At 42.6% G+C, this 15,072-nt stretch overlaps 2 protein-coding genes, 1 long non-coding RNA gene and 1 other non-coding gene across 6 annotated transcripts; all 4 read right to left on the bottom strand.

Moving 5' to 3' along the window:
• Positions 1–27: 27 nt before the first annotated feature.
• LOC110503613 (uncharacterized) lies at positions 28–3,801 on the bottom strand. Of its 3 annotated transcripts, none has more exons than XM_021582037.3 (5): positions 3,505–3,801; positions 2,323–2,540; positions 1,706–2,170; positions 1,531–1,584; positions 28–1,441 (listed from the first exon to the last, which is right to left on the bottom strand). In XM_021582037.3, the coding sequence occupies exons 2-5, from the start codon at positions 2,459–2,461 to the stop codon at positions 963–965; spliced, it is 1,137 nt and encodes a 378-aa protein (XP_021437712.2). In that variant the 5' UTR covers positions 2,462–2,540; positions 3,505–3,801; the 3' UTR covers positions 28–962. The 3 variants fall into 3 exon arrangements, with proteins under 3 accessions (XP_021437712.2, XP_036816946.1, XP_090074304.1); XM_036961051.2 differs by having other exon boundaries at positions 2,323–3,204; positions 3,505–3,623; XM_090218178.1 differs by having other exon boundaries at positions 2,327–2,540; positions 3,505–3,618.
• A 211-nt stretch (positions 3,802–4,012) lies between these two features.
• trnar-ucg (transfer RNA arginine (anticodon UCG)) lies at positions 4,013–4,085 on the bottom strand. Its single transcript has one exon. It is a non-coding gene; the product is annotated as a tRNA-Arg (tRNA).
• A 66-nt stretch (positions 4,086–4,151) lies between these two features.
• Positions 4,152–12,175, bottom strand: LOC110503614 (synaptosomal-associated protein 25). The gene is made up of 9 exons (XM_021582039.3): positions 11,789–12,175; positions 9,897–9,971; positions 8,948–9,127; positions 8,070–8,111; positions 7,770–7,818; positions 6,789–6,900; positions 6,359–6,496; positions 5,195–5,339; positions 4,152–5,099 (listed from the first exon to the last, which is right to left on the bottom strand). The coding sequence occupies exons 3-9, from the start codon at positions 9,029–9,031 to the stop codon at positions 5,034–5,036; spliced, it is 636 nt and encodes a 211-aa protein (XP_021437714.1). The 5' UTR covers positions 9,032–9,127; positions 9,897–9,971; positions 11,789–12,175; the 3' UTR covers positions 4,152–5,033.
• A 196-nt stretch (positions 12,176–12,371) lies between these two features.
• LOC149972355 (uncharacterized) lies at positions 12,372–14,764 on the bottom strand. The gene is made up of 3 exons (XR_016491305.1): positions 14,716–14,764; positions 14,479–14,537; positions 12,372–14,336 (listed from the first exon to the last, which is right to left on the bottom strand). It is a non-coding gene; the product is annotated as an uncharacterized LOC149972355 (long non-coding RNA).
• Positions 14,765–15,072: the final 308 nt, after the last annotated feature.

Genomic DNA, 15,072 nt, shown 5'->3' with positions numbered 1-15,072 from the left:
CATTCACTGCCTCCAGGAACAAATAAGTTCAAAACAGGTTGTTTTATTCTTAAGATTTGGTTGAAGGAGTCACATATTACATGTTACAGTACAGTAGTCTAGAGAATGTTTTAAAAATCATTCAGTCTGGAAAAACAAAAGTTAATTGAAGTTCAGTGAAAAGGTTACTTTTCATAAAAACATTTCTTCAGCATTGACAAAATATACCTAAAACATTCTCAAAACTTTCCTAAAAAGTTGGACACTCAATATAATTTAAACTCAATACAAAATGAAAATACATTAAATTGAAGTGCAAATGCTACAAATATGGCCAGTTTCTATTTAGTCGTCTCGTAGTTGTAGTGGGATTTATTGCCAGTTTAAAAACCAAACCACCTAACCTTTGGATAGTAATCTTTCATACTTTCCACATGTATGTGCTGCTCTTTTTTTTGTGTGAGTAATCTAATCGATTTGACCCAAATGAATCTAGAAATGTGGCTGGTTATGCTTGAAGTGTTTGGATGACCAGTCTTTGCATACTTGTTAGAGGAAACCTACAAATGAGACCATGTAAAACAAAACAGGCTCAGATAAACAGTTCGCTTACCCTCAAAAAACGTTTTTAGAGTATTGCACAAGTTTTTCTTTGACAGACATCCTTGCAATGTCCACTCTTGTTCCATTCAGTAAAAAAAAAAGTGATTTACCATAGTTCTGGAACCATGACACATGGATCTCTTTATCATCAAAATTTTCACAAAACAGTCACTAGTTAGAAAGCTCATCTCCAGTATATAAAGATATTCATAATTTTATTTTGGCTTCCTGCTATTCAGTACTCTATACTAGTGGCAGCATACTCATTCTCAATGTGAATCTGCAAACAGTATTAATGACATGATCTCAGTCCACAGGCAAGCACTTCACAGGTAGGGTCCGTGTGTATGTTGTGTTGGGTTCTGTAGGTGAACTGGGAGTTAAGAAGGCGGGTGGCCGTTGACCTTGTCCCGCAGGAGAGCCAGGGCATTGGTGGAGAAGTCTCGCAGGACACTCACACTCTCTCGCTGCATCTCCAGGGAGTCGCGTACAAACTCCTGCTGCGACTCCACCAGCTGCTGCACGGACTGGGCAAGGGCCCCCAGAGACCCCGACACGGCCCCTAGCAGGGCAGTAGTGGCCTGCTGCTCCTTGAGACTGAGGGAGGCACTGTGGGCTAGCTGCTTCCGGATTGCCCCCTGTCCCATGACTGACCCTGGAGAGGTAGAAGAGGAGGGAGGAGCAGGGAGAAAGGAAGAGGAGGGAGCTGGGAGGGAGGATGAGGAAGTAGCCATGGAGGAAGACACAGCGGTGGAAGCGGCGACGAATCTGGAGTAGGTGCGACGAGGCTCAGCAGGAGGGCGGAAGGAGCCCATGTGCCGCGGCTCCTCTTCTAGGTCCTCAAATCCCAGACTGTTGTCTACGGGTAATACACAAACAATGTGATACACACAGAAACATGGGTGCAAACACATTTACCAACAATAAAGCGAGAGAGAAAAGAGTTACCTTCATCGACTGGTGTCATGAATGAAAAATCATGAGACGACTGAGAAGGATCCCCTAAAAGGACAAAAAATAAATAAAAAATATGACAAGGGAGATAATAAAAATCAATACAACATATTGTGTTGAGTGCGAAGAGAAGAGGATAAATGTTGTTCTGAATATAGGAAAGACTCACGGCCAAATGGCATCCGAGAAAACATGCCAATATCTTTATCTCGAGTTGAGAAAGGTGACATAGACGAGCCTATGGCGTGGGGGCTGGTGCCAGGCATACCCATATGATGAAGGCCAGCCATACCATTAGAGGTGCCAGAGGAGCGAGTCGACATCTCTGACATGTCACCAAAGTCATTCTCCTCAGGTTCATGATTCATACTGCCCATGGTGGCCTTGTTCGGAGGGGACATGGCTAGTATTTCGTGCACCATTTTCTCCACCGGTGACAGGTTCTGGGAGATACGGACACCATTAGGCCCTCGCATGGCCACCATCCTGCGCTTGGCGTCACACTTTAGGTCCGCCCACTTCTTGACGATCTCCATGACCTCCCGTTGGCACTCGCTGATTTTGTTGATGCAAATCGCGATGTCCGCCCATGTTCGCTTCCTCAGGTCTGACGAGGCGCCTTGGTTGAACTTGCCTGTGGCGGTGAAAAATGCAGATAATAGCACTCCAAGGAATAAAAGGCAAGCAGAGAATAAAAGAGACAAACAAATGCAAAGTGAACATATGTCTATTAAGTGCGTCATGCACACAGTACACACTGAGTACACACTGAGTGGAGGTACTTACTTACGAGGATGTGCCTGTTTCTTTTGACCTCAGACAGCAGCAGATGGACTTCATCGAAGGTGAAGCGCGACTTCCTTTTCTTCATGGGCAAGTTGCCCCCAAGTTCCTCTATTTCACTATAGGTGAATTTGAAATTCATGTTGCACCCCTAGGCCTGTTTACACGCACAAGAGATAGCCACCTATACCTGTGAGGGCACCACCCCTGGCACTGCCAGCCTGCAGGAGAACAAAATGTAAACCACACTGCACTCCACTGATAGGAATCGCTGTGTAAAGACGTTATGGTTATAAAAGACCATGTAGCTCAGTTGGTAGAGCATGGTGCTTGCAACACCAGGGTTGTGGGTTTGATTCCCAGGACCATGCCTTTGTAAAAATCTATGCACGCATGACTAAGTTGCTAAGGATAAAAGCATCTGCTAAATGGCATATATAGAATGGTTTGGGGGAGATTTTATTATGTGGGAAAAGAATATGCCGTAATCAACGGGTATTCCAGGGATCCGTGCCTAAAACAATACTTCTGCAATGAATCAATCACTTTATATTTTAAAAAAAATATGCTAGGCATACATTTCAGTAGTGAGGACACCATGATTTACTATTGACGAGAATACCTGACAACAGTTCATTGTAAAAAATGTTTTAAAAAAATACAACTCTGCATGGGAAATAAATGTGTCTATTTGTCTTTAAATTAACCATTTGTATAATTAGTAGCTTCAATCTCACACTCTCTTGCTAGGCCAATGAGCATTATGCTTCCTGGTTCTTTGTTGAGCCCCCTTCTAACCAGCTACAGTAACGTTAGCTATTTTGCTTTGATGTTTTGCGGAACAACGTCGAAGGCCAGTGTTTCCAACCACGTTAAACGTGCATCCTGCCATGCAACGAAGGGGACAAAATACAAATTAGAAAACGAACGCAGATCTTTACCAATGTGTTATAGATAAACTGATAAGACAATTGCGAGCGTTGTATGCATTCTACCTAACTATAGTAACTAACATTTTGAAGGAACGTTGGCTAATGTCGGTCGCTAGCTAGCTAACGTTGGCTGGCTAGCTAGGTCGTCCGCGTTTGTTTGCAAATTGTTTATATATATTTATAACTTCAACTAGCTTAGTAATTAACAATAACAAGTGTGAAGTTGTGTTTCATTGGATATAGCCGGAATTACCAATATTGACGAATGTTTTTTTTTTTTCCTCCTCTTGCAGTGTAGCTTCATAAACTTCGCACAGACGACGAGAAGAATGCTGAGTTGCGCAGACTCTGATCGCGCTTTTTCCATGACCCACGGCGGCCACGAGCGCAACATGTACGAACTCTTACCAGAATAGGAATTTGGTATGACGCCAGGAATGGCCACATTACAGTTCAACGTGCATCAATCACTGCTACAGTTGTTACGGAATAACGCACATTCAAGGGTTGAACGAGTACACAACGCGTGGTGACATTTCTCAACCAAGTCATGTTGCTACTAAAACACACGAAGGCTTTCAATACTAGGCTACTTAATTATAAGAAAATAGCGTACAGGAGCGGAAATCGTATACTAGTCCATCTAAAACAAAATATCCGTTATATGTCAGAGATACTTCCTTTCCTGGGGTACAAGAAACACGACACCGATGTAATCACATTGGGAACCTGTTTCAATAAATAAGACTTAAGAAATTAAGCGACCACGAAGGGACTCGAACCCTCAATCTTCTGATTCGAAGTCAGACGCCTTATCCATTAGGCCACGCGGTCTATGTAATCTGGTTTCTTTACTCTCAAATTAACCGTAGCTAGCTATGTAACAAAAACATATCTGTGTTAACGTAAATAATTATGCATTTTAATATTTTATATACAGAATTACAATAGAAGTCCATATTTATCGTGTATACAAAATTATATAGTTGAACACCACAACATCAGAGGGATGTAATAGGGGGAGGGGGGTGTGAGTCTACTTGATGTTATGACAATTAGGAAATTGTGTGATAGAAACCAAGTTTGACATCAGCTATATTGAAGCGCTAATATAGTCTAATCAAAACTAAAACATATCAATTGCTAGACACATGTAGATGTTAAATCCAGTTCACAATCTCAACACAGCCTACATGGGAGAATATGTTTACCGTCATGCAACTGTTGAGTTAAATAAATAAAAACGAAAACTGAGTTCTAAAGTGCATTTTAAAAACTATAGTCATCATTGACAGGCAAACCTCATTCACGTGTTAAAAGCAAAGCAGACACCGAATGTTGATTCCTTTCCTATTTACTTTAGTCTTCCTGGTGACAACAAGCATAGCAACCCAATTCCACTGGTGGTCCATTCTGCATCGAAGGAGGAAGGATAGCGGAGGATGGTGAAAGAGCGGAGAGGGTGTGCTTCTAGTTTTCAGAAAACAATCTAGCCAACAGATGGCAGCAGTGTGGTCTCCAGGCTATCTGGGTACAAGTCTCGGTAGCATTCCACTCCTTGCACTCTTCGTCATGTGGCAGAGACTGGCAAACAGGCTAGGGTCAATCTAGAGCCAGGTATGAATAATGATGTGTACCCTGCTGCTCCGGATTTATGATACGTCATACACAATAATTTGGCAGGTTTTCTATGTGGGTGGATGGTCACTGGACGCATATTGGCACAGAAAGACAGACAGGGAGTAGATAAGATCACACAGCAGAGAAGGACAATCTTCCTCTTTATCTTTTCATTAGATTGTTAGCTTTCTGATTGGCAGCATCAATGCGGTATACATTGTGGATGGCCTGTAAAAACAACACATTAGATTAATGTTCAATACAGAATTGGTCATCTATTGTTATTGAATAAATGGCTGTATGGCAGGTACTATAGGACTGACCTTGCCCTGAATGCGGTTAATCTGGACATTCTGCGTGTCGATCTCATTGCCCATGTCCAGTGCCATGCTCTTCAGGTTGCCTATGATGCTGCCTACATGTCCCAGATTCTCCTCCATCTCATCCTCACATGCATCATTTGTCACCCTGTTAGACAGACAGACAGACAGACAGACAGACAGACAGACAGACAGACAGACAGACAGACATAGATAAAGAGAAAACACATCAACAGAATGTATAATTTGCAGTCATCAGTTTGTACATTTAACAAAAGTTTACAGTACATTGTTGTTTTTGCAAGGAGTATTCTCCCTGCATCCAGGGAGGTGCGCTAGGTTTTTATAAATGTCCTCTGTTTGGCCAGGTGCTCCTACAAAACATGACCAGTGATTGGTTCTACATGTCAATGTGTTATAGACAAGAGTAAATATCCTCTGGCTGCCACACACAGCCTCTGTTATGTACACAGTCATTGAAGCTATACAGTAAAATGAGCAAGTAGTAGTTTTAGAGATTCAAACCTGTTTTGGGCATAGCTGGATTATCTCAAATCAATGCAATGGCCAGATTCATCCTAAAATATTTGTAAACCAAATCAATATGTGCAGACTGCAGGCAGACAGTTCAGGGTTTTTTCTGCATCAAAAATGGGCTTTGGTGGTGGGTATGGTGGGGCATGGCAATGGGTGTGGTCAGCCGATCGGTCAAGGCCCTGAGCAAGAATTGTTGTTAGGCTATCTTTGTGGCGGAAAGGATTTTGGTGTTTTAAAGCCACTTTCCAGCGATTCTCCACATTTTTCAGTGGACTTGAGAGAAATGTAGCAGATTTAAAGCACATTTTTGTGTTCTTATGCTCAAACATTACAAAAAAATGAATACTCCTGAATTCATTGTTTTTGTCTAGATTACTTTTTTTAAACACGGTTTGGAATTAGCGTCCCAAAAAAGGCTTAGGCGGCCCAAGACTTTTCTATGCAAAGAAACCCAGGAATTATTAGCCCATATCCATAATGGTGTGATATATGCCTACTGTGTGTGTACAACAATAATAAGCTGTCGTTCTCTTAGGAATTGTGAGGGCACGAGCACGTCTTTGAGTATATTCCATTGGTTGGGATGTGTTGCCTTGCTATTGGGTTCGTCATGCCATTGACCATTATTACTTGCGTATGTAGCCTCCGCTCATGATCATCTGCTCTCTCTCATCCACCACGCGTGAGGACGGCTGGCCGGACACCACCCCATCCTGGTTGTTCCCCCACACCTTCTTATAGGCCCCACTCTCCTCAAAGTCCTTTAGCCTATGCAGAGGCAGAGCCAGACAGGATAGAGCACATCACACAGAGCTTCATATCACAGTACATTGTGTTAACTCAGAGTACAACAAAGTGTCACCCGCATGAAATAAACAAACTCCTGACCTAAGCCCTGGCATGTTGAGGAAGGAAAGCGAGTAGGAGTCTGATGTGTGGAAACTGGCAAACAAAGTGTAAAGACTGGCACACTAACATGCACATTAATACTTGAGGAAGGAACCATGGATTCCCAATCTGCTCCTGACACTCATGACCCCTCCCACCTGCCAACACCTACTTATCACAGGAGCACAGACCGCAGCATTGGCCCAGGTCTGTGAGGTTCTTTTCAGCCTCCTTCATATCCGAGTTGATCTGGTCCAGGCCCTCCTCAATCCGCTCCAGTTGCTCTGGACAACGCAAAACGTGAGGGAATGGGAGAGGTGGAGGAAAGTCGGGAGAATGAGGGAGAACGTAATATAACACAAAACTGTTCTATCACCAAAGCCCCCAACTGACAAGAGCCGGCGGTCAGATATAATGCAATTGAGCAAATATGGTGCAAACCCCAAAACTGAGAACAGGACACAAATGATTTAATAATGGTCCGCACAAGTCCATAAAATGCCTGGTATTGTGTGGGTAGAAGATGTACCGTTTGTAAAACACACATATTTTGGGACATGACCATCATTTTCCTGTGGTTAATTTTGGTGCAGACTTCTAGTCACCCAATCTCACAATGGAGCAAAACACAAAACAAAATAAATGGCCTGGAGCAGAGGCCGGATGGATGGATGGACAGACAGACAGGCGGTCTAGTTGCCGGGTTGGCCTGGCGGGCACTCAGGTGACACACAGATGACAGATGTCCTCAGAGCAGGCCAGACCTACTTGATGCGGGACCAGATGCACAGGACACAACATTTGGCCATGTCTGTTAGGTTTTTCTCAGCCTCTTTCATATCATTGTTGATTTGATCCATTCCCTCATCGATGCGGTCCAGTTGCTCTGCCCATATGGGGATGGTGGGGAGCATGAGCAGGGTGGATAGGAGAGACACAGGAGGGAACACACACATACAGTACATACACACAAAAGCAAACACACACATAGCTTACACACATCTAGTATACTGACAAAAACATGAGCACTCACTTATGGATATATATATACAAGAACAAGGACCATCTAAGGTTGCTGTTGTACGATTGACCTTGATGTTATGTCCACATCTTCCAATGAGAGAAAACGATTATATAACGTCCATTCCATTACCTCCTTGTTCGTCCAGCATGACCAGGGCCCGGATTCCTGAATCTTTGCTCTGTTGAGACCAGAAATGGCATTAGATTCACCATAATGTTGCTGTTCATGATTTTGCATTTCAACTGAATCAAATGAAGACTCTTCAGTTAAAATGTAGTTCATTATCAATAGGCAGTCCCCCCCCCCCCCCAATAAAAAACAAATAAAAAATCAACCAGCGATAATGTGATTATAATGACGACGACGTGTCATTATTAGGGATTTGGTCAACAGAGGCAGAGTGAGTGGCAGGTGCTGAGACTCCCATACCTCCTCTACTAGCTGCATCATACGACGGGTACTCTCCAGGGACTGGATGAGAAGGGACAGAGAGACAGGACACCATTAGAGGATTGAGTTACCTTAGATACAGGACGGAAAACATTTCAAATCCTGAGGGTGAGGCTGAAAACCTGTCCACTTCCACAGATGAAAGGCACTAATCAAGATCACTCCGTGTGTGTCATGTTTAATACTATACATGTTGCACTGTCTTAGGGCTCTGTCTTTATAGGTACAACATTATTTGTATTGCCCAAATATGGAACAGTAAACAAATTACAACACTATTCTCTCTGTGAAACTATTTCCAGTGGTAATCAATCTTAGAAGACACACGGTGACATCATCTCATTGAATTCTGCCCCTTCCCCTGTTTTTCATAGAACTGCAATGGAGATTGAAACATCCTGTACTGATCCAATGGCCTGTTATATTTCCACACAACAAGGCTTAGGCTATAAACAAACAGACTAATTTCAGTGGTCTGTGTGCCAAGAATGTGTTTGTACAGATAGCTGGGGACTTTCTCCACGGTATTTCCTGATGCTGAGGTAATGGGACTGGGAAATGGCTGTGACGTGCAGTATGTAACCTTTACCCAAGGGGAAACCCTCTGGCAGAGAGGCTTAGGGTGATGTCACTGTGTAATCTCTGAATGTTCCAACTCTGAAAACAATGCCCGGGTATGGCAGGTAACCTTTTCTATAGCTCCTGGCATGATTTACCCTTTATTGTGGGGGCCAATGGTCAACAGCCAACGGCTATGGGGACATTGTGTATTGATCTTAAAAGTTCAACTGAACCTTCTGTTGTTGATATTTCAAAGTTAAATGAGTTTGTGCTCTTTAGACGATATGTGACAGTACCTCATCTGTCACCTGGTTGGCCCTCCTCTGCAGCTCCTCATGCTCTGTCCTCACGGGTGAGTCGGCAGCCATCTTGCCTGACATCTACAGCAGCCGCGGGAGGACAGCACAGTCTGGTTTGCTCAGTAGCCTCTTTCCCAAGAGGCAAGGCCAGTGCATCAGGTGGCTTTGACAACAGTCCTGGTTAAGACAATGAAAATAGTGCAACAGTACAGAGTGCAGTAAATAGAAAATCTAGGCAGTATTATCCAGAAACTTACACCCAGTAATGTGGTTTAACATTGACTCAGGAAGGGAATGCCATTAACTGAATGAAATTTGCCCTCTAATTACCCATTGCTCTTTGAGTGAGCTCGGGGACATGGAACAGTACTATTAAGGACACATGGGCTCAATCGTGATTTCAACATGGTCTGTTGGTTCAACCCTGTGGCTACACAGTCTTTCTGTTGGGCGCAATTGGAGCCCCATAGTTCTGAAAACCTGAACATTTTCACCTGGCATGTCAGTTTGATTACTGAATTTTCTACCCTGCTTGTTTTCTCCTCACCCCTCCCATCCCCACTCAACCCTGTGCCTCTATTGCCTATCCTTTCAGATCATATTCCATTCATTGCTGAACATAATTTACTGCTCATTTCACAAAACCTCTCTTGTTCCTCAGACCCTCACACCTACATGCATCCCACCTACACTCCTTCCATTCTATTGTGAGGGAGTTGACAGTGCACCACGGAGCAGCATCCTTATAATTACCATTAATCACCACCTGCCTCACCCAGGCAACACGCTGAGAGGCAAGAGGAGAGGGAGAGAAAGAAATGGAGAGAGAAGAAGAGGGAGAGATGTGGGGGAGGAAGAAAGACCGAAGGAAAGAAAAGAGACAACCAGAACTAACAACAGTATGTTTTGTCTGGGAATGAAGGGGTGCAAAGATTGCAACACGTACTGTATATATGATGACGGCTAGAAGTTGTTGTATAAGGAGACCCACAGGAAAAGCTGGTTTTCTGGGGAGTCACACCTGGAATGAGACTTTGAGAACTTAATTGCCAAAGAAAAACCAGAGCTCTTTTATCTCAACGCAGATTCCCCGTCTCCTGCCATGATTCAATGAGAACGGTATCTGCTGTACCAGATAGACAGATGAGACATACAATACATCTTAACCAAAGGCTTCCCGTTGCACTCCTACTGCACCACCTACGCATCACATCGTTGATGGTAATGACAGCCATTTCCACAACTCATGAAGGAGACATAACGGGGTTGCCTATCTTTCAGACACAGAACATACTCTATTAAATAAGCTGGGACGTATTGGGTGTAACGTGCCTGTTTTTGTACGCCTTTAATAGAAGAAAATAACGAATAGAAAAGAAAAGTCACAGTCGCAAGCAGCACAGTTATATGACAAGCAGAGGTAGTTATTTTTTTATTTGATTTATTTAACCTTATTTAACTAGACAAGTCAGTTAAGATCAAATTCTTATTTACAATGATGGCCTATCAAAGGGCAACAGGCCTCCTGCGGGACGGGGGCTGGGGTTAAAAATAAAAATATAGAGAGAGACCTAAGACAACAACATAGCACGGCAGCAACACATGACAACAACATGGTAGCAACACAACGTGGCAGCAGCACAACGTGGTAGCGGCAAAAAAAACAACATGGTACAAACATGATTGGGCACAGACAACAGCACAGTGTGTAAAGTTAGCGTGTTCTCATAGCACGTTTGACCAATGAATTACAACAGAAGGATTGAAATGAGACAAGCACGCCGGTTCATAGCTTAGCCATGGGGAAAATTGGTACCATGGGGAGGGCACACTTTTGATGCCTTTTAAAAGGCTGATTCATTGGTGGTGTGGCGTGTATTATTATCTTCCATGAGTGCACAGTTGCTTGATGAAGTGCAAGATGTCATACCACCCACCATCCTCCTGTAACCTACACCCAGGGAGACCCCTAGCCATGCTCTATAAACTGAGTGACAACTATGTATGCATAGCCAATGAACATTACATAACCAAGCGCACAACCTATCAGAAGGGACGTATCGGAATATTGGATTCCCCTCAAATTCAACAGCTGACACACTTGTGAAAGTATCACACCGTGTCTGATTCTGATCACAACGTGTGTGTTTGTTTGCCAACATGTGTGTTTGCCGACACGCTCAGAGCGATATAGTCATCCAACGTTAACCTGCTGTAAATGTCAACCTGCATGGCCCCTGAAAAGGGCAGAGATGATTGGTCACAGCATGACCTGTTTTCTGACATCATGGATCAAGGTTACCCACTGAAGAGGACTGCCAGTGGAGGGCGCATTGAAAATGCTATGCCACAGTAATTACCACTGATGAGTAAATACCATTCATTGTACATCTCCACTAGACTAATAATCTACCCCCTATACTAAAACACTAATAAGAGAATATTATGTTATCAAAACCTGTTTTTTCAGGAAGAGCATTGATAACAGGACGGTGTGCAGCTACAAGACATGGGAGGATTCAGCACATTGTCTTGTGAAAGACCTATTACTGTAATGTTTACATAGTATCAAGTAACCTGCCTGTTTGTTTACATCAATACTAGATACTGATATTTTTGATTTTCTATATGATTTTCCCTTTATCAAACTTATCAAACAATAGATTTTGCCATACTTTGTTGTGACTATTTTAGGCTATAAATAAATAGCTAAACAGTGTCAATGCGATGGGTCAAGCTTAGCCTCCATATAGCCTATATTATAATAAAAAAATCAAGCAAAACTTAGGCCTACGTCTATAAAGTGATAAACACAGTTATACACACCTCTAAACTTACCTTTCACTTAAATGAGAGGTCGTGTTGGCCTCGAATTTGCCCAACAATCAACTGGAACATCCGTCACCTGTTTGTTCATTGATCTACAAGGTCCCTCAGCATCATCTCGGAGGTTTTTGTTCCTTCCTTCCAAGTCGGCTCTGCCCGGAGGTAAGTCCGATGACACGCCCCGATTACCATCCGCTCACCCAATTGGTGGCTCTGTCTACGACTTTACACACCGACAAGGGACTCTCTAATTCTCTTGGCTCTGCTCCAAGTCCTCCTTCTTCGATCACGCCCTTTTGAACAGCCGTTCTCTCGTTGCTCTGGAAACGGCCCTGGTACCTGTGCAAATCATCAGCCGCTGTTCTTCAGTGTCCTTCTCCTTTTTCCCATGCAGTGTGTAAATAAAGTTAACAGGCAGCCAAGATTTGCTATTAGTCGGCAGAGGAGGAAGTCAAGAGTGGTGCTGATGAACAACTGAATAACAATCAGCTTTATTATTGACTTGGTTTGTAGAAGTCAATCAAATAAGTACAATAAAACAGAAATATTAAAGTTATTTACAAACATATGACAGAACATTTATTTTATTAAATTATAATAAATGACAGCTTTAATAAGTATTAGGTAATATTACGCCAATATTGAGCACTATAATTTATATCTTACATTACATTACATAGCAGTATGGAATGTTTGACCAAAAGTGTGTTGCCGGAAAAAAGGAAAACACAAAACTTTAAAATATTTGGAATCTAAAAAGGGAGTTGAGTTTGGCCTATTGGAGAGAAAGTCGTTTTGTGTTTTCCCTGTGTTGCTACAATTCTGCCATCTAGTGATGAATTTAATTAACATTCAAATCAAATCTTATTGGTCACATACACACGATTAGCAGATGTTACTGTGAGTGTAGCGAAATGACAGTGCAGCAGTATCTAACAGGTAATGTCTAACAAATTCTACAACAAACAATACACACAATCTAGTAAAGGAATGGGATGAGGATATATTCGTGCAAAATATATGGATGAGCAGTGACAGAGCCGTGAAGATGCAATAGATAGTGAAGGATACAGTATACAGTATATAGATATGAGATGAGTAATGCGAGATATGTAAACATTCTGGGACCACAGTGTTGAGGATCAGCGGAGTGGAGATGTTGTTTCCTACCTTCACCACCTGGGGGCGGCCCGTCAGGAAGTCCAGGACTCAGTTGCACAGGGCGGGGTCGAGACCCAGGGTGTCAAGCTTAATGATGAGTTTGGAGGGTACATGGTGTTGAATGCTGAGCTGTAGTCAATGAACAGCATTCTTAAATAGGTATTCCTCTTGTCCAGATGGGATAGGGCAGTGTGCAGTGTGATGGCGATTGCATCATCTGTGGACCTATTGAGGCGGTAAGCAATTTGGAGTGGGTGTAGGGTGACAGGTAGGGTGGAGGTGATATCACTTCATGAAGAAGTGAGTGCTACGGGGCGATATTAGTTTAGTTCAGTTACCTTTGCTTTCTTGGGAACAGAAACAATGGTGACCATCTTGAAGCATGTGGGGACAGCAGACTGGGATAGGGATTGATTGGCTGGTAAACACACCAGCCAGCTGGTCTGTACATGCTCTGAGGATGCGGCAAGGGATGCCGTCTATGCCAACAGCCTTGCGAGGGTGAACACGTTTAAATGCTTTACTGAAGTCAGCCACTGAGAAGGAGAGCCCACAGTCTTTGGTAGAGGGCCATGTCGGTGGCACTTTATTGTCCTCAAAGCGCGCAAAGAAGCTGTTTAATTTGTCTGGGAGCAAGATGACAATGTCTGCGACGGGGCTGGTTTTCTTTTTGTAATCCGTGATTGTCTGTTGACCCTGCTACATATGTCTCGTGTTTGAGCTGTTGAATTGCGACTCCACTTTGTATCTATGCTGACGCTTTGCTTTTTTGATTGCCTTACAGAGGGAATAATTACACTGTTTGTATTCTGCCATTTTACCAGGTGCCTTGCCATAATTAAATGCGGTATGTGCTTTCAGTTTTGCGCAAATGCTGCCATCAATCCACAGTTTCTGGTTGGGGAAGGTTTTAATAGTCACAGTGGGCACAACATCTCCTATACATTTCCTTATAAACTCGCTCACTGAGTCAGCATATATGTCAAAGTTATTGTCTGAGGCTACCCGTAACATATCCCAGTCCATGTGATCGAAGCAATCTTGAAGTGTGGAATCCGATTGTCAGACCAGCTTTGGATAGACCTAGGCACGGGCGCTTCCTGTTTTAGTTTCTAACTGTATGAAATAACACTTAAGGTTTTCTGGGCTAACAATGTAAGAAATAATACATGCAAAAAAAAAATACTGCACAGTTTCCCAAGGACTTGAAGCGAAGCTGCCATCTCTATCGACGCCATCTTACAACTGAATGACTTATGAACATCTGTAAACAATAATAACAATGGTAATATGAAATGCACATTTTAAATGAGATAGAGACAGAGACAATGAAGAAATGAATGCTGTCTTTTTGTAGGCTTTCCCTGATGCTTTATGAGTGCATGGTCAAATGAAGCCACTGCAGAGAAAGCAAAACACAATAAGTGGTGTGGTTATTTAGGTTTAATTTCAGTGCCTATATCCAGTCATTAATCTTAAAAATGGTCCCTAAACCTAAACACACCATTTAAATATAGAGGAAATAGTGAAAACTAATTTACCTCCTGGATGTTGACTTTGATCCTTCCATTATCATCTTTGTACAGAGTCTTGAAGGCTCCTGAAAATGCACAAAACACTATTACTGAAGTGTAATGAAAAGTAAATTGTCTGAAAACAAGAACATAATCGGACTGAGGGGAGTATTGAGGAGGAGTCATTTATGACGCATGGCGTCCAGTCTGACCAGGCACCCAATGAAGTTGTCAAAGTCCATGTTGCCCTGTTCGTCACTGTACCTGCAAACGATCAACTGGAAGAGCTGGTCGTTGAGAGGGAAACCTGCACACGGACATAACAGGAGAGAAAAACCAATGAGACCCAAACACGTACAGTACCAGTCAAAAGTTTGGACACAACTACTCATTCAAGGGTTTTTATTTATTTATTTGTACTATTTTCTACGTTATAGAATAACAGTGAAGACATCAAAACTATGAAATTACACATATGGAATCATGTAGTAACCCAAAAAGTGTTTTTAGAAGTCAAAATATATTTATCTTTGAGATTCTTAAAAGTAGCCACCCTTTGCCTTGATGACAGCTTTGCACAATTTTGCCATTCTCTCAACCAGCTTCAAGAGGTAATTATGT

Source organism: Oncorhynchus mykiss, chromosome 24, assembly GCF_057628025.1.
Source record: "Oncorhynchus mykiss isolate SJ-2025 chromosome 24, ASM5762802v1, whole genome shotgun sequence".
NCBI lineage: Eukaryota > Metazoa > Chordata > Actinopteri > Salmoniformes > Salmonidae > Oncorhynchus > Oncorhynchus mykiss.
The sequence above is the reverse complement of the archived record's forward strand: the minus strand, read 5'-3'. Positions and strand labels throughout refer to the sequence as shown.